Source organism: Lonchura striata, chromosome 4 (genome assembly GCF_046129695.1).
Source record: "Lonchura striata isolate bLonStr1 chromosome 4, bLonStr1.mat, whole genome shotgun sequence".
NCBI classification, from domain to species: Eukaryota; Metazoa; Chordata; class Aves; order Passeriformes; family Estrildidae; genus Lonchura; species Lonchura striata.
This window is the reverse complement of record NC_134606.1, coordinates 58,516,880-58,544,414: the sequence shown is the minus strand read 5'-3', so window position 1 is coordinate 58,544,414 and position 27,535 is coordinate 58,516,880. Positions and strand designations below refer to the sequence as shown.

At 41.7% G+C, this 27,535-nt stretch overlaps 1 protein-coding gene across 4 annotated transcripts in view; it reads right to left on the bottom strand.

Moving 5' to 3' along the window:
- Positions 1-27,535, bottom strand: part of FAM13A (family with sequence similarity 13 member A) — a 140,178-nt gene that overhangs the window by 9,937 nt on the left and 102,706 nt on the right. For 2 of the 4 annotated variants that reach the window (XM_077782973.1, XM_077782974.1), the window contains exons 9-20: positions 26,053-26,232; positions 23,006-23,192; positions 20,810-20,883; positions 20,061-20,103; positions 14,890-15,040; positions 7,672-7,885; positions 7,186-7,324; positions 5,990-6,071; positions 5,640-5,860; positions 4,194-4,277; positions 844-951; positions 481-576 (exon numbers count right to left, since the gene is read on the bottom strand). In XM_077782973.1, coding sequence (XP_077639099.1) covers positions 481-576; positions 844-951; positions 4,194-4,277; positions 5,640-5,860; positions 5,990-6,071; positions 7,186-7,324; positions 7,672-7,885; positions 14,890-15,040; positions 20,061-20,103; positions 20,810-20,883; positions 23,006-23,192; positions 26,053-26,232 — 1,579 coding nt within the window. The remainder of the gene's footprint in view (positions 1-480; positions 577-843; positions 952-4,193; positions 4,278-5,639; positions 5,861-5,989; positions 6,072-7,185; positions 7,325-7,671; positions 7,886-14,889; positions 15,041-20,060; positions 20,104-20,809; positions 20,884-23,005; positions 23,193-26,052; positions 26,233-27,535) is intronic. The other 2 variants (XM_077782975.1, XM_077782976.1) reach the window with 1 other exon arrangement.

Sequence of the window (27,535 nt, the reverse complement as noted above, 5' to 3'; positions counted from 1 at the left end):
AATACAAGTAAAGTGTTAGAAGACTGAGGGTCCTTTCTTTCAGCCAAGGACACAACTGGCATCTCCTGTGGGATCTGCTCAAGTCTGTGTTCTGTGTACAGGAACCCTGTACATACAACCCTGTGGAACCAAGCAGCATGGAAGGCCTACAGCTCAGCGTGGGTTGGTATAGAAAAAAGAAGTGAGGCTGTAGCCAAACAGATGATGGATGAAATAACAGCAGCAGCCCAATGGAAAGAGATGAAACAGTACAAGTTGAGATGTGCCCCATGGCTCACAGGTGGGCACTAAAGTCCCTTGACCAGCTTTGCCCAATGTCAGTATGAAGTGTGTCATTGATTCACTCATTTGCTTGATCTTTGAGTGGTAAGGGAGACTGGGACTTAGCCTTAGTGATTGCGTTGTATGCAAAAGTGTGGTGATTCCTGCTTCCTCAGTTTGAAACCAAAGAAATACCCCACAAAAGAGTGCTCTACTCACAATAATAGGGATGGTGTTGACTCTGGAGAGGATCTGTTTGATCAAGCGATACCTGTCATACAACGGCTTCATCACCTGCCGCTCATTTTTGGTAACCTGAAAAGGAAAAAGAGAGAAATCCATGAATCCTGCAACAAATGCTCCACTCTAGAATTCACGTGCCTGTGATCACCCTCAGTCTGTGGAGCTTGAAGAAACTTGTATGGGGATGACAGGAGCATTAACCCTGAAATTCCTGTCCACCACTGCATCACTTGTGCCTGGTGCCAGCTGAAGCTGTGTGGGCTGTCTTGTAAAGGGGCTGTAAGCCACAGGTGGTTTAAATGACCAATTAGGGATCAGGTGTCCACAGCACAAAATGACCTGCGGAGGCAGCAGTCTGTGCTTGCAGTCATGTCTGCCACTGTGAGCACAAGATGAGCTTTCCCATCCTTGTTCTTGTGGCCGGCCCTCAATAGCTGTGTTCAGGACCTGTGAAAAGAGAAAGTGGCTGCACTGACTGGCTGTTGCAATGTGAGATTTCCCTTGAGTATAGTAAACTGCAGATTTCACAACATCTGACTTTCTGGCTTTGCTATTCCTCCTAATTTCCTGTACAGCCAGCAGTTTTTCCTTTTTAGCCTCCTAACCTTGCCCTCCATCCCTCCTCACAGCCATTTTGCTGGGAAGGGTTCACTGCTTGGAAGTGATGAAGGTGCCAGGGCTGTGCGGTATAGAGAAGAGAGAATAGTGCTGTGATGTCCACTTCAGGTGTTCTTTATATGACTCTGTCCTTAACTCCACTCCTCCTTACTGCTTGTTGTGCTCCCTCCCCAGTTTTGAGAGCATTACAAACTGAGTGTGTTCATTTCTGGTTTTCTTTCAGGTTCAAGGTGGGTTTTATTTCTTCAGTGTTTTCTCACAGCAGATTAGAAAACAAACAAAATCCTCAGCAATACCTGATCATCATTCCACACTGTCTGACCCACATCCTATTAAGTGTCCTTCCATTAGATCTTTTGTCTAACTTTAGATTATAAAGCTCTTATGAGGAAGCTTTAACTGATGTCATGCCTTTCTACTTGCTGCTAATCACTAGAGCACCTGAACAACTGCCATTTAAAAATCAGCATTAACAGAGTAACCCCTAGGGAGAAAAGGGAATGCAGCTTGAGAGAGTGAGGCAATTTTAAACTGCCTTTTATTTTGTCTGCAGTTGACTTTCACTGGCATAATCTTTGTAAAGCTTTTACATCCTCCCTCCAGAGAAAGAGACTATTTTAGCTTGTGAGGGGCAGAAAGGCTGTAAGTATTGCCAGGAGAGGGATCGCAGGGATTAACTCTTAAGAATCTGGAGGTAGCATCCATCTTCCTCCTGATAGCCAAGCCTATGTCCCCTATGTTGGGGACAAATGAACAGGGAGGAAAAGGAGGAAGATCGTTATTCCTTTCTTGGTTCAATGCAAATATCCCCAGGCCTGATAAAGGGGATATAGATGAGCAGTCTTGAGCTCTGGGGACTGAATGTCCCACAGCCCCAAAGCACAGCAGGGCTCCAATTCCTAGCAGCCTCAAGCTGCCTTTTCATTGAGTAAGCAGCTCACATGGATTAGAGGGATGTGAGCTGCATGAAACAATTCACTCAGTCCTCTTTGTGTTGAGTTTTGTGTTGATGAGCCTGCACTCAATTGCACTGGCTAGCAAGTTGCCTCCAACTTTGGACATTTCTCTGTAAACCCATTCGGAGTACAACTAGAGAAACTGGGTAACCTAAATATATATATAATATTATTCCTAGCTTTACAAGATCAGCAGTTTTTGGAACAAGAGGTACTGCACTACTGTTGGCTCAGACAGTCTGTTACAAAAACCCCAAGACTATGATGAGGCTTATGTTCAGGCTGAGAATCAAACCTTCAATTAACAACATTTCAAAGCTGATTAATAGCATGGTTCTGTACAGAAAAATAAACATAAGCCTTGGAATGGGTACAAAGTCCCTAGGTATGTTGAAGAATGGAAAAGTTAAACAACATGCTTCAATGTTTGAATATCAGTGTGTATGGAGTCTGAGACTGTCCTGCAGCTCATTTACACCAGCAAACTTTACAGAAAGCATATCTTGAAAGTAAATGTTTAGGACATGGGCACACTGTCTCATTAGGTAAACATAAGTAAGACCAGTAAAGTATATTTTGGGAGAACATCAAAATGCAAAGAGACTGTTAGAATAATGGAGCCTTTGACACAACTCTGGGGCACACTCCACGTGGCAAAACATCAGCAGCTGAGAACAGACCATTGCTTGCATTGTTAGAGCAGCTCAAGAATTTCTGCAGAGACAGACTTTTGGCTTAACTAAAACAGTCCAGTTCCACCTTTGCAGGTTCATCTATCACTGGTGCAGAAAGACCCAGCTGCACAATAAATCTGAGCTCCACTGTTTTTCTTGTTTAGTTAAATATCCTTAAGGAAAAAAAAAAAACAAAACCTTGGCTGAACTATCCACATTCTCCTCAAGCTCTCAGTACTTTTCCACTGCTGCACTGCCAGGAGCTGGGAACAGCAAAAGCTGATCAGTCTTCCTTGCCATGCAGTACAGTGTTACTAGGTATAGACAGCTTACTTTAAAACAAAATAAATTAAAAAGTAGTTGTATAAATGAAGCATTGGAAAAGGTAGGTGGAAATAAAGGTATGCTGACAAGATAGGCTCTGGCTTGTTATCTTTTTGAACAGATTGAAGTGAGTTCACTTCAGTAAGATGCCAACTTTTGATTTATATAATTGTAAAAGCAGCAAAAAAAGACTTGGTCTCACAGAGAACACAGGGAAGGTTAAGTAAATTCCCTTGTGCTGCCCTTTTTCTACACAAGAATAAATCTGCCTGTCCTCTCCTGTAACTATGCCATTTTCAGTTGCTAATACAGTTGTGACTGTATAATATTAGCACTCCATGAAGGCATTTAAATAAATTAGTGAGACTTTAAAAAAACAATGGATAAAGGAAGATATAATTCGGAAGGAAAAGATCAGGAATCTCAGGAAACAACAGAATGACAGATTTGTGAGCTGCAACAATCAAGTACTCCTTACAAGCAGTAATTTGCTGCTCCCAAGCCACTGCTCAGGGGATTAGCAGCACTCTGAAATTAAGTTACTTTACCTATACAGCTGGTCACAAAGATTATAATGGCATCAGTGAAAGAGAAGGAAGGACTCATAAAAAGCCAACTTCATGGCCTGGAAGCCACTGTGTTTCTGCCACAGCAGGGATCAACAGAAGACAAAACTTAATTCTCTGTATTCACAAAAAAGTTTGCTGTATACCATTGATACCAGGAAACTTCAAACTTCCTGGCTGGATGGGCACCACACACAACTGTTCTCATGCAGACAGTCCACTGGGCCTCAAACTGGATGTCTATGGAACCTGATGAGCACAATGCCAAAATAATGGCCACTCAGCCTGTAGGCTCTGTCCTGCAGGTGTCTGTCCAGCTCAGTGCTGTGTGAGGACATCACCCTGCCTGGAACAGACTCCTCAGCAGCTGTGGAAGTGAAGGATCAGGGAGGTGCATTAGAGGGTGCACGTGTGGTTTGGAGAGCAAGAAGTTCTAGTGACCTGACATCAAAGGGGCATTAGGGGCATCATTTACCATAGACAAAGACCTATATAGATGTACTTTGAGGGAAAAAAAAAAAGAAAATAAAAAAAAATGGTGCAGTACATACTGGTCTGCCATGAATGCCTTCATAATAGAGCAAAGCTTTCTGAAGAGCCACTTTTTCAGCTGCTATCTGGTCTCGTGTCATGTCCTGTGAAAAATGGCACAGAGAGAGGGAAAGGGAGGAAGTAAAGAAAAAAAAGTCAGATTCCTGGATTAAAAAATACTAATCTGTGCCACAACCCAAGTCATGTCATACGATTTTTTATTTTAAAGATTCTTCTCTACCTTCCAGTTGTCTTTTCCCAGCTACATTGCCAAAGAGACTGTTAATGTGACTAGAACCCTATGCTCAATGCAGGTAGATTAAACACACAAATTTTGCATATTAATGTATTTTATATACCTAAAGTGGGTTTACAGATTATAAGTGTTCTTTGAAAAAACAACACTATGCAACTTTTAATGCTGGTGGATCTTCTTCAGTTAAGATCTGAAATGTAAATTCTACAACAGAACACATTTCCATTCTTTTTCTCCAAATCTGAGACAAACTCCAGTACCTCTTGTAAAGCTTGTCACCTTTACTTTGACTGTAATAAACACACTTCACCAAGAACTGAAGTGCAGTCAGAATGTCTTTCTGCAAATTCTGCTATGGAGTGAAAGGCTGTAGCAGACAAGAGGGGACAAAGCCAAAGGAAAAAAAAAAGGGAAGACAGAGAAGACTTCTCTAACCAAGGTGGCCAAAATTCCTCCACTGAATTAGCCTGACACCAAGCCTTTTCTCCCTATCACAGCACCAAATACTATCACAGTTCCTCGGTAAGTGGCCAGGCTGCGGATTCTTGCTACAGTCAGAAAACAGTCAAAACACATGGTGTATGTTTTTCTTCTGCAGATCTAGCAAACAAAGATAATGCTGTCTGCCTCACTCTTATTCAGCAGTGCGTAATTTACATGTCAGCAGACTCAAGGACTTCATTTACAAGGCTACCCAGACCTCAGGAGCTCACATCAGACATGAAGACCTCCCTGCTGATAACCCTCAGAGATTACAGAAGCTAACAGACCTCAATGTGAAACTCTGATGGTTAGCAGTAACACACCCTGAGAGAATACTATTCAGTCTTGGAGTGAACAAGAAACAAACAGATGACGTAATCTCTAGCAGCACTGGAAGACTCAGAATTTGACAAAAACTTTTGGATAGAATATTGGAAATAGCCAAACACAGGGCAGGAAAAAAATTGCAATAATTCAGAAACATTACTAAGGATATGCAAGAGTCAGACAAAGACCACATGCTAACAGACAATAGAAATTGAGCTCTGGGGAAGGAAACAAGATACTAAAGAAAGAGGGAACAGAACTAAAGTAAGTGAGCCCAGACTAAAGGCTGCACATTTTTTAACAAAATGTCAAAGACCACAACACTTTCACAAGTGACTGTGCAGCCACAAGTAATCTACTTGCACTTAAAGGCCTAAATCTGACCTGGCTACCATTGTACCTTAATGTCTTCAGGTCGATTTGTCTCTGCTCTTTTCTCTTGAAGCTTCTTCTGGATGGAGTCGAAGGTCACTTCCACTGCAGGCTGGGCAGATTTATCTGACAGGTCTTGTTTCTTGTCATCCTCCTTCTCCAGCTGAGAGCCAAAGCTCTTGGGGAGTGTGTTGCTGCGTTGGCGCACAACAGGGCCAAGATCTTCCTCTGATATCTTCAGCTTTGACTCTGAGCAGGCAAAGATGAGCAATTTTTCATTTTTAAAATGTGACAGTGTCAGGATCACTCCCTCACATCAAATCTAAATGAGTCAGAGTCAAGATACTCCCCAAAAGTGCACCAGTGGTGGCTCCTCACCTTTAAGTTGCTTTCGGAATTTGGCCAAATCATTTGTCCATTTGAGCACTTCAGGGTTGGCTGCTTTGTCACTGTGGGAAGGCTGGGAGGAAAGGAAAGCCATGGTGAATCTGTGTTAAACCACCAGGAGTGATTCACTGGAACAAGTGTGTGGCACAAAGGGGTACAATGGAATTTGGACCCAGCACAGAGCACAGGAACTGGCTTCTGACTGGCAGCTGCACATCTCTGACCAGCCCATTTCAGACCTTGCTTTAATTGCTCCTGCCTGTCACAACCTCTGTCTGAGATGCATCATGAAATGGATTTTTTTTTAGAAAACACAGAATATTTGATGCCAATGATTAAGTTGTAGGAGTGACTCAGAAGGCTGGATGCACACTGGAATCCTTATGTCTATTGTTTCCTAACAAGACAGTACCCCTAAAATAGAGGAAACCTAGCATGAACAGTTGGAAAAGTGTTGACACATGTATCCACACCAAAGGCTGCCTTACATCCAAAGATATCAAATGACCCAAATTCTAGGCTACAGCAAGCTCTCAGCATTTTTTTAGCTTTTCCTACTGCAGGCCAGATCTTTCCAGTACAATTCTTTGCCATTTTGATAGCCAAAGATGTAAACATGCACAGCTTTACAGCTCCTTACAAAGCTTTCTGTGCATCAGAAGGGCATGTCAGAACAATTAAAGAGTCCAATACACTGCTACTGCTGCTGCTGCTCAGCAGCACTTGACTGTGGTTCCTTGCTCAGGAGTGAAGGCAGCTGCTCTCTTGCCTCTGCAGTGCACAGGTGTCCTGGGATTACCATCATGCAAATGAGATCAGCAATTGTGCTTCCCATATGCTGAAGTTAAATAAACAAACAACAGAAGTTGAACACAGCTATTCCTACATGTTGTCTTAAGCAGCGGTTGAAATTTTGTGAGTTCACTAGCCTTCCTCTCTTGTGCTGCATGGATATTGCATAATACCTGGAAAGGTACTTTGCTCGGTGTGCATACAGATTTCTGGGGGGTAAGCAGGTCTTCTGCCTTATTTTTTTTTTTCCTCATTATAAAAGCTTTCAAGCCCCTCTGTATGTTTGGCATATTTCCCTGGTGTCCCTCTGTATGCTTGACCCACTTCCCTGGTGTCCCTTCCCTTTTTGCTAATGCATCCATCTTCACATAAATGCTTAACTCCTAGAGACTCACTCTGTATTTCCTCTCCTCTTCAAATTTGTCCTCAAATCTCCTGATCTTTTTCTTCAGCCCTTGAATCCTCCGGGTGAGTTGTGCAGGGGTAAGGTCTTCTCTGTCATCTTCGTAAGATCCTAAAGAGGAACTCCGTCTCCTGCCAAGAGCAGAGATTCCAGGAACAGCTTATCCAAACAACCACTGTACCTCTTGATGCAGATTAGGCCACTTCACTTTGTGTGAATAAAGGCAAGGCCCACAAAAGTGAGAATGCTATATTGCTACTCTGCAATGACAGATAGCAAAAGATGCTCTAACAGCCCTAGATATTACTGCACAAACCCAGAAATTAACTACAAAGGACCTTTTACAAAATACAGTTTCCTGTGAGTAGGGACAGAAACCCAACACAGCACAGCCGATCCAAAGACATGCTGCTTGATGCAACTGTGCAAACCCTTTGCAGCTGCATGTGAAAGTCAGCACTGGCAAACCACAACCCACCTCATGAAGGAATGAGAATTGGGAGGAGAAGGAGGCACTTCTGTATCATCCAGGTACTGCTGGCTCTGTCCATAGGCATAGAATCGAGGGGACAGCATGGGATCACTGTCCTCATCCAGCAGTTGGCGAATCAAGCGCCCGGCCTGCGGGGAAAGGTGAGCCTCATCTGAGTCTAAGCCGTCTCGCTGCCATGAGGAGAGAGCAGGGATGGGCTCTGGGAACAGTAAGACAAAGGCTGGTTTTATCAGGTTTGTTTTATACATAAGACAGACTCCAGGCAACTTTCTAATGAACCTTGACCTGCTCATCCTGACTGTGACTCTTGTCACCAGGCATTCTCTGGTCACTACTCCCACCTGCCCTGTGTGCAAAACATTACAAAGCCTGGCCACAGCAGGTAACCTACACAAATATAACTCATCTCTTAGATGCAACAGAAAACTACCCAAAAGCTGACCAAGCATTACCATGGACTGACACCAAATGAGTGCCTTTGAGGAAAAAGTTATGCTGGATAGAGAGCATTACTGGCACATGGTATATAGAAGAGGTAGTTGGATTCCAGAAGGAATTTTTTTCAGTTTCAGGATGTACAAATGCTGTAAATGAATAGTGTATTAGTGGTTCTCCTATAGGCCCCAGCACTCCAATGCAACCCTGTTGCCTGCTATTGGAAATTCAAAGCCTAGGAGTAAGCATAGGTTCTTCTAATCTGGAAGCAAAAGGTGTCTCACATTACCACCTGTTCCACAGGGTGCTTAGCCCACATATTAACAATTATAGTAAGATGGTCTGATTTTCCCCTTTTCCCTTTCACATGCAATCCTGCTGCTTACAGTATGGTAGAAAAGTGAGGAAATCTTCAGCCCCCTGAACAACCTAACCAGCCAGAAGTAAAAGCAATGTTGTACAGGGAGGTGATAGAGTGGGAGAGAAAGGGAACCCCAATTTAGTACTACTTATTAGCATAATAGAGTCCATGGAAAGCAATCACCTCAGTCTTGTGATCATTCCCTCCAGATGCCATAAGGAGTCTAACATTTTGTGTTCAGATAGTTTACTAAGCTGATTTGCATGCTCCTACTTAAACTGTCTAATCCTGTGGTGCTAAGAGCCAGGCTTTGAACTTCTAAATCTAACAAATAGTTCTAGAGTCAAGTAACAACACAAAAACGTTATAGAAAGCTCCCAGACCAGTCACAGAGCTACGGAGGAATTGTTTACTGTGCCTAATGTGTCTGTTTTTATTCACAAAGAGAGGGGGCTTCTGAACTTATCAGTTCATGAATAAAAAGCAACATTTCCTTTTGCTGAAGAAGGTTAACATTTTCAGAGCTCAGAGTGGATTTTCAGAGTAGACTGCATGAGGATTCTCCTGCAGAACCTCTGTGCTGTTTAATATTACCCCTCTGTACAATTTGGGCAGTGCGAGATCATTGCCAATGCAGCAGTGATGGACTCAGTGCTGTTTTGCTTGTGCACATCTTCAAATGATGCTCTCCTCCTTTTGCCTTCTTCCTTAGCACATGGACACAAAAGGCACACCTCTACTTAGAGGCTGGTGCTGCATGCACACTGATGTGCTACCCTGAAAGGGATGACAGGAGGTTTTTGCACAAGCTTTTTGCACAAGAGCCCCTTGAACGTGCTGTAGTAAGAGAAGCACATGCAAGCCTGGCTCACAGGGGCTACTTCCATGGGGTGTGCAAGCCCCAAGTGAAAGTAGGCTGTTCTGCCATGGTTTTGAAAGCTTATGTAGCCTGAACTTCCTTCGAGCAATTTCTGAAAAAAGAGTTTTTCAAAGCTCTGTTCAGCTTTGGCATTTTCTAATACCTGAAATATTTTGCATCTACTTCCCTGAATCTCTCATGGTTTTAGGAAGGGTCTCACAAGATCTTTTGTTGCAAAATAAAGGGTAATACAAAAGGAAAAAAAGATTCATTTATTTGACCAGCAGGAGCAAGAGTTAAATGATGCATGAAATTCTTCTAGACATCTCTAATTTCTAATTCTTTGAATACCTCTCACCTGAAAACTGAATTTCCTCTTGGAAATTGTTAAATAACACCTCCATGGGATTTACATAGATGAAATAAACTTAGAAAAAAATCAGGCATATTTAGCAGTAACTAAATTAAGCTCCTACCACATCAGCTAACAAAGCCATTATTAATCATGCATGATGTATGTGACTTAGTTGAAGCTGGATTTAAAACCAGATAGCATGCGACATTCAGGGAATTGCAATGGCTCAAAGAGCCTCTGATCAAACCCCAAAAGACAGCAAAGCACTTTATGTAACCTAATTTAGACTGTGTGTCTACTTAATATTTTGTTGATTTCAAAATACTCCCCCAAAACAGAAACTCCCATTCTAAAGAAGAAAGTGTTAAAAAAGAGAAGGAAAAAAAACACCAAACCCTAAAAGGAAAAATAAAATTTGAGACTTGACAGAAGAAATGGGTGCTACAGAAAATCAGCTTTCTTTAACCCTTGCTCCTGAAAGGCCTGACTCTATGGGTAATTTTGTTTCTCTTGCTGACTATATACATTCAGAAGACAAAACCTCAACTAGACCCAAAATGACTAGACCCCTGAGAGCAACACCGCAATTCATCAAGGAACATATTTAGATACGTACAAATTACAAATTTTATCTACATCAGATCACTAAATGGACCAGTGTGCAGTCCAACTGCCTTCCCTCTCCTGCTGGCCAGGTGCCAGGCCTTTCAGGTGGACCCACTGGAATTGCTGGATCACACAAACAGAAGGAACCCACTAATGATAAGCTGCTGCTTTTTCTGATAGTGCATAATCAATTAATTCCTCTTTAACAGGATGCATAATATCTTTTGTTATTCATGTAGCCAAGATAGCTATCAAAGCATCTAGCTTTTTCTGAAGGCTACTGAACTCCTGGACTGAATGGTTTTTAAGTATCTGCTGTGAAGTCTTTAAAAGTTTTAAAAGCATCCACTATCATGATTAACGCTGTCAGCCTTTCTCCTTTCAGCTAATTGAAGAACAAAATCTCAACAGATTGTAAACATTTCACCTTTTCTTTGCCACTGACTTGACAGAGCGGGTACACTTACCCCTCTTCTGTCCTCAACAGATCTCTCCTGCTCAGGGAAAAATCTGTTTTCTACTCATCTCCACATTCTTTCCATGTACTATTTTTTTCCCCCCATCTCCAGAATGACAACTTTTCATGGGGAAATTAAAAAAAAAAAAAAAAGAAAAGAAAAAAAGAAAAAAAAAGAGGGGAATATTTAGCCACCATGGCCGTACCAGTGCAGAGATGCTTTGGTCAGACTCTCTAGGCATTTCTTTCAAGCATGCCTTTTCTAAGCTGGTGCAGAAGCAGTGAACTGTGTGCTGGTAGTGAGGCTGCAGTCCTTCAGAAGTGCTGCTTTCCCTCTCAAAATCCCACAACCAGTTCTTCTTTCAAAGGAGCTGTCAGCCATCTGCCAGGTGTGGCTCTGCAGAGCTCCGCAGGCACGCAGAGCATTGCCTATGGCAGTACAACCTCTCTGCCAACCTGCTGCATAGAGGGCTGGCTGGAGGCTTTAATAAACCTGAACAATTAAGTGCTTAACATGAGAAGAAAGATTTATTGTATCAAACAGGTGTATTATTGGTGAGCTCCAAGCCATCTTGCTGATAAAATCTGTCTTTTTTTTTACCACTACATTGTATATTTGCCACAGGGTTACTGGGGGCTGCAGGGCCAACAGAGAGGTCTCTACACACAAATACCACTTGAGGTGCAGCCAGCAAAACACCACAGGCATCTCCTGTTTCCCTCTCTGCAGCCACACAGCTCATACATGCTGCTAACACTCCTTTTACACACAACCACCTGTCAAACAAACGAGGCCAAACCTTAGCTACTGTAAATTGAAGTAAATCCAGAGGGATTAAAAAGTCCAAAGTCATTACAACACCTGAGGTGCTAGCATCAAATGTCACTTGAAAGACTCCAGAAAAACTTCTCATAATGAAATGAATAAAGTAATTTAAAACTCCATTCAAAGCATTAACTAGTTCAGTAACAACCTATTTTCATCTTATAAATAACTATGAAAATATCCTTGTTTGAATACATCAGCAGGCATTCTTCCTACACAGATCAAAAGAATAGCGCAAATACAGCACTACCACACCTCTTCACTTAGTGAGATGACACGTCTCTCAGCTAGCAAGCAAACTTTGTATTTTGTTTATAGCATGTCATAACAATCAAAAATACAACTTTAATATTCTGATGCTATTCAGTAAACAATGCAATTTTTTCAATACATAGTTATAAAAATAGAATGTGCCTCACCCCCTTTTGATTTCTTATGCTAAAGAGTGTTACACACAAATAAACTGATCAATCCAAGTCCACAGTGTTGAAAAAAAGAATACTAAGTTCAGCTTCCCTTCTGCTATACTATATGGATTTTTTCTGCATTACTTTGGATTTTTTCCATGGGAAAGCATCAATTAAGTCAGTGTCAAAACTATTGGTAGATCAGCTTCATGCTCAAGGTCTCAAGTGCTGCAATACTTGAACTCAAATTGTGTTTTTATTTTAAGCTTGAAGAAAAATGCCAGCTGATTGTTTTATAAGAACTTGTTACTGCAAACTCTAATTGAAATCTCAGCTACAGAACTTTTTTAAATGTTAGTAATCGGGTGACATCAGCAGCAATCACACATCATATTGATTTATTGGGCTGCCTGCTGACAGGGCCAGCCACTGCTATGGAGAGCAACATACTTCCAGATTTTCTCTGAGGACAGGATAGCAAGTTCTGGGCTTGAATTAGAAACATTTGGTGAGAAATCTGCACACTAGTGCTGGCCTGTGAGAGAACGCTCTGTTCTCCTCAGTCACTGCACCCGATTCAAACATAATCCACAACAATTAGAAACCTTCGCTGTGGAAGCAGCTTTGAACACACCTGCTCCCAAAGCCATCTCAGCTGGCAGCCACTGACCAGCTTAGCAAGCAAACCCAGCAGTCAGACATGACATCCCAGCTCACTGGGATAGCTTGGTCCACATCCAGGGCAATAAAACTCCCTGATCCATACCTGCCAAATGCACACCAGGAAAATACTCCTGGACCATGGGAAATGCACTGAGGCAGGGAGCTCAGCACTTGAATTTGGCTGGGGCACTGCTCATGCCCTGAGTGCTGCATCAGTAGCCTGATGATTCCTACATAAGCCTCTATACTTAGCAGGTGAGTGGGACACAGAAGGTGGGCACATGGCAAAGTGTGAGGCTGCATTGCGGGCAGCAGGGAGAAAATGTCTCAGTCCTTTCTGTGCTTAGCTTTAGGTAAAGGAAACACAGCCTGCAGAAGTACAGCAAATCTCTCCTTATGTACAGATTTGACTAGGGAAAAGCCAGTCTCAGCAACAGACTCTGCTGTTAGCTACAGAAGCAGTCTGGGAGCTGATGCTAAGATATTTCTCTTTCTGGCTGCTGCAAGCTTGATTCCATATCCACAGCTAGGAAAGACTCAGTCTCTCCTTTCTGAGACACAGAAGGCACCATTTTGCTGCTGTTCATCCACACCAACAAAATGGTGATTCTGGAAGGCACGCATTTCAGACGATGATGTCTCTCTCACCCCAGACAGCTGATTCTTTTGCAGCTGCCCATCTCCTCCTCCTGCAAAATACACGTGAACAGAAGGGAGGAAGGAGCAATCACAGAGAAGCACAGTCACATGTGCCCATAATCCTGCCTCATATTTGCAGGGCAAGGAAGCTAGAATCCAAACATAAGAGCATGCCTCCTAAGACGGAGTTGTACCAAAGAAGCAACTTATTTCATACAATGGGAAAGCTTCTGGCAGGCAGAAAGGAGCTGTGTTCCCCCCTTCATGCATTCATATGACTCCTATTAGTAATGCAGGAAGGAAAAAAAAAGTCATTATTCCCCAAGGTTCACAGGATAGCTGAAGCCACACATCATCTCTGAGAACACAGACGTGCTCACCCTGGCTTGAGACCCTGCAGGGCTCTGCTAAATTGGCCCCTCAGTAAACATCAGCAGCCAGGGCTGCCTGGGAGCCCTTCTGTGGTGCTTTGATCAGCCGCACTGCATGTATGGTGATTCCAGCCAGGGAATCCCCACCTAGCCAGCAAATGGAAAAATTCCCTCCTGTGCACGGTGACTGCTTGCCTGGCTGAATCAAAGGCAGCTATGGCTGCAGGTTTTCTTTACTTGCACCTGAAGTGTCATAACTACTCACCTCCTAGAGGGAAAGGCAAAACATACTCGGTCACGTATGCTGTGGAGGCAGGAGCAGAGAACTTCCCTTCTCAGTGTTCCTCAGAGATTGTTATTTTAGAGCAATGAATTAGTTGTACGTTTTCCCTCCCTTGCTTTATTTAAACACCACATTTGCGTTTTCCTGTTTCTTCCCTGTCAAAACCCATCTTTCACTCCTAAAGCATAAACTAACAGAACTCTGGCTTGTACACAGATGCATACTCTGTAACTAGAAAAGAGTTTGATCCCAAAACTACTGGACACCTCCATTTCATCTCAATTTCAAATGAAATTAAGGTATAGCACCCACAGAGTTTGCCCAGATTCCCCCCTTAAACAAGTAAGTGTCTAGCCAACCAAGCGTGTACTCTACAGAGGAAAGCTAAGAAATAGTCGTACAGCAATTTATATGACATACAATCAATTTAACACTGCCATTTAAGGTGGTCATCAGAATTCCTTCACAGCATACACAAAAAAAGTTCTTTGTAAGACAAATTAACAGAAAGTTAGCATCTTTTACCAGCTGTGCTTTTCAGGTGCGAATCATTATTTCCAAACAGTGACTGAAGAAAAGCTGTTTTAGACTCTGAAATATCCACTTGCTTTGAAGCGTAGGGCAGACTAGCTTAATTACCATTGACCAGTAACTACGAAATAAGGTATCTTGAAATCTTCAGGGATTTAATAGTACTAAATAGAACATGAAAGTAACTTCAATAATAAAACATTTCATTTTCCACCCCTAAGTGACAATCAGAGTTAGTACCATTCAGTATTTGCTTCCAGTTTCTCCAAACTTTCAGTTCTATATTCAGGACAAAGTTGCTCTTTCATTGTTTTTAGCAAGGGAACATGGTCATATAAAGATACACCCAGCCCACTCAGGTTTCCCTCTCTCCCATTTCACTCACACAACCAGCCATCACGCAATCCTACCTTCCCAGTTGCTGTCATCGCACAGTGATGTTAAATCCAGCTGAGGCACTTCAGATACAAAGCTGTTTTCCTGATCATCAGCATCTTGATTTCTTTGCAACTTGTTTTCAGGCATGCTTGGATGCTCTTGAATCTTCATGCTTGAAGTCAGCTATGTTCCCACACACCCAAGGAAATGAAAGAGAAAGGAAAAAAAAAAGTCTCAGGATGTAGAGGGGAAAAAAAAACCCCTTCAAGTCACAGTACCATTAAGCTCATGCCTTTAGCTAAAAAGATCCAAACAGATCCTGATGCTTCCAGCTCCAAATCCAAATCCCTTGCTTGGTGACCCCTGCATACTAATTGCTCACTCACACCAGTAAAAACATCCGTCCATCTGCCTTCCTTGAATTTTTCCCTCTTTAGAAAGCTACAGCAAGTTCCCGAGACTGCCTGCCCTGACAACTGCATGTAGCTGAGAAAGCTTCCAGTAGTGGAGTGGGATGAAAAGGGAGGGAGGGAAGCAGGGAGGCAGGGAGAAAGGAAGAGGGAAGGGGGTGGCTTCGTATACTTCCTACAGGAGCACAACTCCTTTGAGCAACAACAAAAACGCTGCTGCTGCTGCTGCTGTGAGGCTGTAGCAATATGGTGCCTTCTAAAAAGCAGGCACCAGAGTTCCCGAGACAGCAGCCGCAGCCAGCCAGCAGTGCAGGCTACGTACATGAATGCTCTCATGCAGGCTGTCTGTGCTGGCTCAGATCAATTAGTGCCAGCTAAGCTGTGCTGGCTGCACATTCCCTGATTTCCTGTGGTTATTTTCTAGCTGGGTGTGGGGAGAGCAGAACTATTTATGGAGGAGCTCTGGGTATTAAAGCGGTGTTGCGCAAATCCAAACAGCAGTAGGGTTTGGCATCTCAGCTGGAAGCAGTGTGGACTCTGGGAAAACGCCAAAATATTCACAGAAGCATCCAGTAACAGGAATAAAAAAAACCAAAAAAAACCAGAATTCTGTCAAGTACATGATTCATCAGCTAGTGCTACCTAGAAGCAATTGCTGTTTGTCTCAGCACTGCACCCCCTGCACATACCACACGTCGTGTGCATTTATGAAGAAATCCCTGCCATTCCCACCATCCAGAGACACAGTGCGTGTGTCTGTGACAGCGCCTGATGAGAGTGCTTCTGGCACTCCAAAATAAATTAGCTGTAATGCCTCACAGAGGGCAGTAGGGAAAAGGAAGTGTAATGCATGTACATAAACATGTAGTGTGATATGTATAAACCCACCAACAAACACACGGCTAGATGAATAGACATGATTATGTTACTACATGAACTATTTGGATTTGTTAAGAACATCTTAGGCATAATTCTCTCAAATATAGTCTAGTGGGCAGTCAGCATGCAGATTTTCCCTCTGCAGGTATTTTGAAAATCTAGTAAACATTCCGCATACTCTGATATGGAAAGAAAACGGGACAAAAAAAAAAAAAAAACAAACCAGCATTTCTGGATCTATTTTCCTTGTGAATCCAGAAACATGGCCAAATGTTTCAATATCCTTAGTACATGCCACTAAAGCACGTTTACTTTTTTTTATCTACAGAAAGCTAATGATGTGTTTGGTGCATATTTTCCCTTTTGAGCAGAGAAAAACAAGTAATTTTCATGAAGAGGGAAGAAAGTTGCCCAGTAGACAAATCATGTGAATAAATGTTTTTAATTGGATTCAGTTCCATCAATCCCTGCAATTGAACAGGGTGCTAAATAATCTCATCTAGGCTTCCTTTCCCACAAAAGGTTGGATTGGGTGATCTTTTGAGGTCCCTTTCAACCTGGGCTGTTTTACTGTTCTAAAAATCTGATGAATACCCTGGTATTTGTAAAGAGTGTTCTGCATTGTATTCGTGTAAGGTGTATATTTCCTGCTCATTTCAATAAATGGCCTTTTTGAAACATTATAACAGAATGAAAAACTAGATGATACTTTGCCAAGCACTAATAACTCATGCAGCTTGACGCTAAATCTGATTACAAATGTGTTTATTGTGAGAGCTGTACGTGAAAAAACGCTAATTCACCATTCAGTATCTTTTAAGCTGCTTCCAGGTTGGGAGGACTTAAATATTTCTCTAAGGTCCATTGACAAATTTCCTGCCAGGATTTAAATAGCCTGTGTACCTCACAAACAAAGACTGGTCAGTGGCCAAATGTACCAGTCTATAAACTGCTTGTAAATTGCCAGCACAGTATTTAAAGGTGATATTTTAAGGCAAGGAAAGAAATAAACCACCGAGTTCCAAAATAGGTGCTATTTTTAACAACAAAGAAATGCGAAGGAGAGGAACATACCTAAATTTTAACAATTTCAGAGGGAGCAACCTGAGAATACCATTTCATCACCACTACTGATAATAATTAGAAATAAATGCCTTTCTATGAAAAGTGTACAATCTCCTGACTTATTAAGACTCTTAAAAGATATCTGTAGCAGATATAAGGCCACTTCCCAGATAGGCAAACATTTCCATTACACATATATTAGAAAGAGCATATCAATGTCTTCTTCCTCCTGAAGTCATTTCAGTAATTGCAAATCTTTACAAGGTGTGTAAAAACAGGCCTGTGCCCTGCTTGCAGCCACTCTCCTTTCCTTGCCCATTGATGTAGGCTCTAATACAATGAATAAATCACTAGGTGTTCTGAAGAACAATGGTGGTACAAACCCAGGAGACTCAAGAAAGCAGATGTTTAACTTCCTTTGCATTAATGCTCCAAACCCATAGAGTGGTAGATATTTAAATATTCCCATCACTTATTTTCTTTTTTGATTTCCTGACACCACCAGCTGCCACTCTCTAGGAAAAGAATCAAATAAGGAAGAACTACTTTGCTTCAGGTATGGATCCACCACAATTTCTTACAAATCAAGGGGGCAACAAGTTGATGATGTTGGTAACAGTTGGCAGTCACAATTCACTGCAGATATTACATAAATGACTGCAAAAAAATCTTCAAAGCAGGTACTTGAATTCTGCTTTTTAGAAGCTGCTTCTGCAGCCATGCTTTGCAGGCACCAGTAACTACAGATCTAAGCAGCCTGGGGATAAGTCAGCTGCATTCATTCATCCTGCTCCAATGGAGATTGAGCATAAAGAGTAGCTCAAACAGCAAGATATAAATGGCAACAAAAAGATTTTTAAATTCTGATCAGGAGGTTTTATTCTGTTTGATTACATATGGACTCCAATCAATTCTACATAAAAGGCTTGCTTCCCCTACATGTGATCTTCCATTACAGCCATGAGCAGGAAGCATCCTTAAGCACATTTTAGGAATACAACCTGATGCAAGAACACAGCCATTCTGCTGCCTTCCCCCTACCTGAGCCATGCCAACACCCTTCTATACGTGTTGCCATGTTGGTATGAACCTTAAATACTTTTCCCTTATCAAAACCTGGTATTAGAAACCCGTGTTTTTCATCCTGGAACTTAGCTACTTCCAAGAGCAGATTATGAAAGTTACAAAACCACAGAAAATTCATCTGAGGCTTGTATTTCAAGGTATTTTTACAGTCTCACGGAGACCCAAGTCAGCAAAACTGATAGCTATAGCAAATTCCAAATCCTTTTCCTAACATTTTTAGACTGGAGGTAGGGTGAGAAAGAGAAAAGAAGAACCTTGTTCCTTCCTCAACCTGAATGAGTTGTTATGAAACATATATCTTTAAGCTGCCCTAAGCAAAAGACTTATAAGGGGGAAAGAATGTTAAAACAACTCTGCCAGAATGTAACATTTTCTTGACCTTGTAATTCCTATATAATACACAATCTCTGGGTTAAGATCCTCTCCTGTGGTTAAAATGTTACACTTTAAAACTTTTCCTAAGGTGTAGTTTATTTTAAAGTTATGATTTCATATTTAAATGTATCTCCACCAGGCTAATTTAAAAGCTTAATAGAGTACTGGATGGCATGGCAGCAACAGCAGCTTTTCCACATGCAAGAGGGTACATGAGGAACAAGCTCTTGCAAAATCTAGGTTCTGTAAAATACAATGGCTCGCAAGCAAGTGCAAGGGATTACTGACCCTTTGGGAGCAAGGTAGGAGATCCATGTTAGCCCAGTCAGAGCAGTGATCAAAGGCAGCCCTGAACACCCTTTGCAGGGGCTACATATTTCAGGATCCCACAGACTTAACCAGTTACTACACAGCTGATCAGAGCTTAGCTGTTAGCAACCTTTTACCTTTCCTGCTAGGTGGAAATAGTTCCTACCAGAAATGAAGACTTTCAAAGGCAATAAATGAATAGTGGCTTTTATTTCTAAAAGAAATACAAGAAGAGTAATTTAAAAATACTACCAGCTTTCAGTCACCTCCAGACAGCCAGAGAAATCAGACAGTGGCTACAGCTGCTCTACTGTGCCCATTTTAAATGGATGCACAATTGAGGGAGAGGTGCCTTAGATAACTCTCCCCAGTATTTCAAATGCTTGGGTCTCTAGAGGTCTTTTAAGTAAACCCAAATGAACAGGTGACAGCAAAGGGGTTCAACCTAACCCAACCCCAATCTCTGAAAACATCATAAAGCCAGTGCAAGAAGTGTGTGTGCATGTCTGTGTAAGAGAAATGGAAAGTTGAAGGAAAAACTGCTGCCATCAACATCACATCTCCCCTCCTGACATCCATCCCAGCCATCAACTTTGAAAAAAGCAGGTGATCCAGTTTTCTAAGACAAATGAATTAGAGACACCTATGTTCAAGAGCAACAGGTTGCATTAGGAAATGATAAATAAAAGGCCAAATTATTTTAGAGAAATCAAGAGAGACAAGCTAATCTCACTATCCTGGCAGATAAGCAGTCAGGTGTCCTCTTTGCCATAATTAATAAGGGAACTTCACTTCACTTAAAGCACAGTGCTGACTTAAATGATCCTTCCCTTTTTGGCAAGGAGGGATCAAAGGGACTGAAGCAGAAGCTATCAGACTCCACAGTGGTTGAGCGTCTCCCTAAACTATGTAAATAAAAAGCAGGGGTTAGGGACAGAAAAAGTACATGCTAACTCCATTTATCTTGTGAAAAACAAAACTATATGCATAACTACTTGTTTCTGCTCAATAAATGCTCATTAAGAGACCACAAAACTGAAACACAAAAATAAAAATAATAATAAAAAAAAAATACTAACCTGAGAATGCTTGAAAAAAACCTCATCGTTTTCACTTTCTTTGCTATAAAAAAACAAAACCAAACCAACATATTACAAACACAAAACCAGACTTTTAACAAAGCCAAGCAGGACTTCTGCACACAAAGCTTTTTCCATTCTTGCTAGTCCTGCACATTCACTAAATCACACAGTAAATTAAGGGACTCTCTGGGCTGCAGTACTTCAAGCTCCTAAAGTATGCATTTTTTTGCTTCCTCTCAGGAGCTATTTGAGAACAATTATGTCATTTAATTCCAGTGCACTACTAATTCAAACCAATACAACTATCCAAACAAATGCTGTTGAGAGAAATTGTCATCTCAGGTGTGCAGAGTGAGGCTGCACAGCTCTCAGAGAACACTGAAGCACAAGGGAAAGGGCTGGATTCCCAACCCAGAGGCCAGATGAGACAGGCCCTGCATTCCTGTGTGGAGCGTGCTGGTTCAGGTGCTGCACAGCTGATTTCTTTTCAAGTCTGCACCATCAGCACCTTCAGTGACATTCCTGTCAGGCTGGGAAAAGAGCCATGGTGGCATTTGCTGCAGGGCAAAGCCCACACAACACACTAAGTGCCTCCATGAAGCTCTGCTTGGAAGTTAACATGGTGGGTAATCTGTTCTGCAGCATACATGTCACCCCCACAGGCTGGGTGGGAGATCTCTCAGGTTGTACTACAACCACAGGGAAAGGAAAACTTATATATATGCATAAATTAAAATTAAAATTACCTTTCTTCAAATAAAATTTCCATGTCATCAGCTGGTCTGTCTATAGGTTTGGAAGAGCTAAAGCTTTCCATACTCTGCAATACAATAAATATTAAAGCAGTAGGATATATACGAGAAACAGATTCAAGCTGCAGGCCATTAAACAGATCAAACACAGAAATAGCCAACAGGATTTCTAGGAAAATGGTAACACACTACTGCCCACTAAACAAACCCCACAATTATTGTCCCATAAACTGCAAGAAAACCCAGCTGCTCACTCCTTTGTCTCTTTCATCAGACAACCTCCAACGTCAGAACAGAATAATGTTGCATGGTACCCTATCTGCTCCTGTTTCACAGACTGACAGAGCCTAGGCTTGGGAGCAATTTCTTTGGTCTGTGCAATTCTTGTAAGAGCAGGTACCAAAATCCACAGCAACCTCTCAGCAGAACTCCTTTATGTTCATGTTAGAAAATCCTCTACTTCTCAGCCAAACCCTTCCTTAGTTTCTTCGTAAACAAGCATAAGAATGAAAATACACTGCATGGATGTAATGCTGGGCTAATATGAATGCAGGGTAAGCAATCCAACTGGTTATGTTAACCTGTTCTCCTGAAATTTGTCTTGGCCACCATTAAGAACATTAACACTGTTGAGTAGTGTGAGGACAAGCCATGTGGCCACTTCAAGCACATGTCCAGGAGGCTTTCTACCCTGGGTTTTGGGGAAGTCCCTCTTACATAGGAGGAAGTGGGTTCCTGCCCTGGAAACTACATACACAGACTTCTTGGGGCAGTGACAGCCTTCTCTCACCTGCTACACCTCCAGCCCCATATGGTGACACAGGTCAGTCATTCCAGCCTTGCCTAATTTGATTCTTCAAGTCCTACTGATACCTGGCTACCATGTCCCTAAAATGCAGTTACAAGCTTTCAATGCTTTGTGGTTGGTTTGCCTGGGAGTCTAAGTGGAAGTGACTGTTTCCCCACCGCTGACTTGTGCTTTTGAGCCAGATGCGATCAGACAGCTAAGAGGAAAGCTTCCCCACACTGTCCTACATACTCTTTCAGGCTTTGAAAAAAAGGAATACTCAGGAAAGGGTGTTTAAGGAGAGACAACATCACAAACTTTTTTACATGACAAAGGTCTATTCATAAATGCTAAGGTGTATGTTATGTTATCCTCCTTGTTTTGATCAAAAAGCAAAATCCACCTCTCTCTAGAATCTCTTCACAGGGTAAGAACATTAGATCATTGCAATTTTGTGATCTAAACAAAATGAGCCCAAAAACAGGTCACATTAAAAACTTGCTTTCAGCAAGCTCCAAAACTTAATCAAGCATCACTGAAGGAAATGCCCTATGGGGTCAGGACAGTGTTTTCACACAGCTCTTGAAGTTCCTGTTAACCGTGCAATGCATGCTTGGTGCAGGCACAGTGCTTCTGCCATTGCACGCAGACCCTGCGCTGAAGCACAGAGCAGTTTCTCAGCTGCTGACACTCCAGTCAGTGCTTGCCCTGGCTGAGAGGGAAGGAAGGTAACCCAGTTTTAGTCTACAGCTTGTAGAAGTAGGCAAACTGTCCTCTGATGTGAAAGTCACATGAGAATATGCTGGAAAAATTCTACAGTATTCCAGATTTTTATGACGTTATAAGGAAGTCATCAATGTCTTCAGTAAAAGGTGGATAAAAGAATCACATTTTTGACCAACACACTTCTAAGTGCTTTCCAAATTGCAAAAACACAGGCTTTAGAGAAATGGCAAAAATATCTTTGCCATCTCATTATCAAGTAGTCACTTCAAATCTAGTTTCAGAACTTAGCAGAAATATGAAAATAAACTTGACCTGAATATGAGAACCTACATTTAAGGTTCCAAACTCCTTGCAAGGCTTTTGAAAGACTAGGAAAAAGACCTATATCCTTTTGTGCTTTCCAAAATGCTTCACCAAATTCAAAAGAAAAAAGCAAATACTTGCAGAAAGAGAAAATGACTGCATGGAGTATCATAGTAGAAATACAGCTTCTCAGTTGCCACATCACAAGGGTTACAAGTGTCAGACCCACTGTTTTCCTTAGTCCAAAACAGGCACTGAGGCTTGTACTGCAGGCAAAAGTGGCTACCTAAAGGAACCAGATGTGCAATAAAATAAAAAAAAGAGCTTTTCCCATCCTAGTCACAGACATCAAACAGTGCAGTATGCTGGCTTACCACAGGACTGTCCTGGTTGTCATTAAGCTCTGAAAGCTTGGTGCTGGATTTCTGACGTTTTGATTTATTCCTTTCACTAAGGTATCCGGAGCTGGTGTCTTGTAATTTTTCTACATCTTGAGCAGCTAGAATACAGTCTTCAAGACTGCTGAATCCAGAGGGAATGTTTTCCTTGTTGACAACTTCCCTAAAAAGAAAAGGGACATTACAGCAAGAGGTTAAAAGGCCCTCTTGCTACATTTATGGTAGCAATAGAGAACTACATCATAATGACTGGTGCAGTTCTGGCAACACCATATATTCCCAATGAAACCACTATTTCTGGTTCTTCCCAGTCCAGACAAAAACACACATTGTGCAATGCTAAATCCCACTGAGGAGCAAAAGCCAATTGTATACACCTCAGGTGAGAAAGCTGTGAGGATCCATGTTTGGGATTTGATTCACTTGCCACTAAACCAAACACACAGAAGCCTTCACATGGAAGCTGGACTAGCCCCTGGCTGCCTGTGGAATTTCTGTAGAGAGAATGAAGCATATTTTCCTTTGAGACATGAGCTTTTAATTTAGTAAAGTGATTCACAGCTGCGATCCAGGGATCTCCTTTGGTGCACGACACCGGATAATTGGCCCTCTTATTCACAACCCTCAAATGCAAGAGCAGGACTGTGTGGTGCTTTAGTAAATGCTTGATTTCTACTTGGGAATTACACAAAACATAAAAGGGAATGCACCTCTGCAATGGTAACACAACTGCTAGGACAGAGGACTGTTTTACTATGTTGGGAAGAGGATGGGACAGCCAGCCCTATGTCACCACGTGATGCTGGGACTCTCTGGGCTTGCAGGCTTTGTGCATATTTACCAGAAACCTGGCATATGGCTTATCTTGCCCTGTTGCATCCTTCAGCAGGCAGCTTTCCATTTACCACTTGTTAAGGAGTCCTCCCCCTCCTTTGCCCAGCAGTGAAGATGCACATACACACCACTACACCATGGGATCAGGAGAAACACAAAGTGTCTCATTACCCTGCCAGAGGCTAAGGGCAGCTTGCTTACACTTGACACTGAAATCACAACATTACTAACTCTGTGTGGCTGTCTTACACAGTGCTGTGCAACTCCAAAGTCTGCTTTCATGAACAGCAGGAGAACTCATCTAGACTTGACTGGTGTGATAAGAAACCAGTTACTCTGCAGTATCTGGACAGTGCCAGCATGGCAAGTATTCAGAATAAAAACAAAACTAGAAAGTTCTAGCAACTTTTTAGATGACAGATCTCTAGGTTTTGTTGGTGGAAAAGAGATACAAAGAGGTATGATAAATCTCTGACTAAACTTCTAAGATAACACATTTGCCCTTGTGGAAGTTTTTACAGACCCCTCAGCAGATCAATTACACATTCAGATCCTGTAGATCATGTAATTTTCAAAGCCTGGGAGTTCACCTCTGTGATTTTGTGATAAACACTCTTCCTGCCTGTAGTCCCGTTTTGTGACATTACAAATCCTCTTGTGATCTATCACAAGACAAGGAGATGAAGTCACTAACAATCAAAAAAACAAGAGAAAGATGTTTTGAAAGGAATTCTCAGTTTTAATAATTTACCTGGAGAAATCCCAGCAATCTGACCTAAGGGAAACAGGGAAAACAATTTGGACCACAGCCAGCACTCAAAACTTCAAGAAAATCCTTGGCTCCAGCTTTCTGGACCGAGTCTGAATAACTGTGTCAATCATATCTAGAGGCAGCTCTGTAACGCAGCGTTGAAGAAAAGCCCTGCAGTGCTATATGCTTCTGAACATGTACAATAGCCAGTCTCTGACCTACTTACCTGAGAAGCCTATCAGCAGGGCTACTTAACAAGAAAAACTACTTTAGAGCTGCTGCCAGATACTTTGGTGACTTGCAAGTGCCAATTTACCAGGCCACCTTTACAGCGTATTTTGATTCCCTATGAAAATGGTGCCTATTTTTTTTTTTTTTATTTTTGTAACTCCAGATTTTTTTGTACGTTTTTTGTACATCAGCACTGACACATTTACACATTTTGGGAAATACCATGGATGCCATATTAACATGAGGTATTGATGGCTATGCACCTGTATAAAAGTAGCTTCATATAAGAAGGTACAGATCCAATAGAATTTGGGGAATTCAGCACCCAGGAAACAACAACAGAAGACTAGATGTTTATTTTGTAATCAACTTCAAATCCTAGCAATCCAACACTGCAGTGAGGCATACAAATTCTTTACAAGAACTAGTGCTGTGTTACAGATAAACACAGAAGTTGATGGTGGCCTTGCAAAGTCTGTGGTACACTTTCTCAAATACAGCTGTGCCTTGTGTAACAAGTTTGTTAAAGCTGCAGTGATAATACATTTGTACCACACAATATATGTCACAACTAGAAGAGTATGAATGAAAAAACAGGTATTATCTTTATGCTTTGACAGACATTTAAGGAAATTCACTACTAAATCATGTTTAAACTTTGCGTAATAGGCTGGATACAAAAAATAGATTCTGATTAATCAAAAGGAAGATTCTTCTAGTTTTGGACAAACTCCCAAAACTTCTCACTAAACCCAAACACAAGTTGTGCCTCCACACACAAAAGAGGAACTTCATCTTATTTTATGTCTCAAGATATGCTGAATTCAGAAAAGCAGCTAGGCCCAATGTTTTTATCTAAAAGTTAAAGGCAGAAGAATCAACTGTTTGGGAATTTCCACTAATGCAACAAATACTGTAAGTAACCAATTCCAAATACTGTAAGTAACCAATTCCAAATACTGTAATTACAAACTTGACTGCATAACCCCCTAGATTCTTATTATGCTTTGCTCCACTAGTAAACTCTAGTAAACTCTAAATCTAGTAAACTCTAAATTTCCCAGTTCTGACTAATGCTCTGCATGGGCACTGCAGCCAGGACAAAGGTCAGTGCCTTTCATAACAGAACATAGCATTGTCTCAATAAGAAGACATGACTGGGGTAGACTTAAATATACTTTCCAAAACAAGGAAATCAGGCTCCTACATGTCTCTGTTTCTCCGGGCTTCCTCCTGCTCTTTGTGTTGTCGCCTCCTCTGCCTGGCAGACACATTAGAAGAGGCTGAAGACGTCCCGGATTCAGAGTCCTCTGAACTCTGGCCGCCTGAGCCATGAACATCAAAGAGATGCTGCTCCACGGCTGAACGGATTGTCTTCTCTAAATACCTGTCAAGCAGAAAAATAAGGTCAATTGAACTCAAAGATTTTGTGGAGCTCCCTCTCTGCAACAATAAATAAAACAAAGGTATCTGTGGGTTATGTTTGCTTAGGATGGCAGCACAAAATGTTCCAGTGCTACGACATATGCAAGCAATGCCAAAATTTTCAGATATCCGCTGGTTCAAGTCCCTTGGAATAGCTGAGCTTTCCCAATTAATATTGCTCTTTTTATTTCTAGGGATGTATGAAATTTGAGTAAAATAACTAATTTTACATACTGCAACTACAGACATTGGTACCTAACTTTCATCCTCACTGAAAAGCCCCTGCTGTGACAAAATTGCAACCCAGCCATGCTGGCAGGGGTCAAGTCTGTTGTGCAAAACAAGTTCAGTAAGGCAATGGATCACCTGCAAGAAGATGATTCACTGCTGTCTTAGAGGAATGACAATATGCAGTTGCTTACTACAAACTCCTCACATACATTGTGACCAAGCATGGGTTTTGTTCTGAGTTCATGCCATTTTTACACATTCTTGGGCCACATTCCTGTGTATCCACAGCCACCCTGGCACTGTGTGAGACCACCCTCACACTCTATGGCACTACGACAGCTTCCACAAAATCCACCACAAGAGAGTCCCTGAAACTGCATCAGTTAAAGGTATGGGACTACTTGAACTTTCAACACAAACAAATTTTCTTTTTGGTACTGCCATTCTCTTGTAATATTCCCTTCCTTCCTTCATCAGAGGAAGCTTTTATGGGAAAAATATTTTTTTTCCAAAGAGATCACATAGAAGCACATTTTTGTATACATCTCCATCCCATCTCTTGTTTCTTGAAATGCTTTAAGCAGTCACTGAAGAATGTTTTTTTCGAACATGCATGCCCAAAGTCTACTGTTTTTTCCATAATTAAAATTTTGTTTCAAAATTTACTGGTTAATTTTCAACTGAGTAGCTACAGTATGGGACTCTGTACTTGGGCTCATTTCTCCTTTACAAGAGCTGTGCTAAGTTCCTATACTTGAAAGCCAGCTGAGACTGCAGTTCCTGGAAAAGTTAGAAGACCTTTGCAACTGCAAAAGTCCAGATGGTTTAACTAGGCAAGTATGTCTGTATTTCACTATTGATAAAGATCAGTTCTGCAAACCCATCAGCCATTGGGAATTCCCAGCTCCACAAAAGGAGCCAACTCATTTTAGCTCTGCTCCTCCCAGTTACAGCAGTAGGGTCAGGTCACATCCTCTGCTGGGATGCAACAGGGAGCAAACAAGAGCAAGAAGACAACATTGCAAAAAACTTCT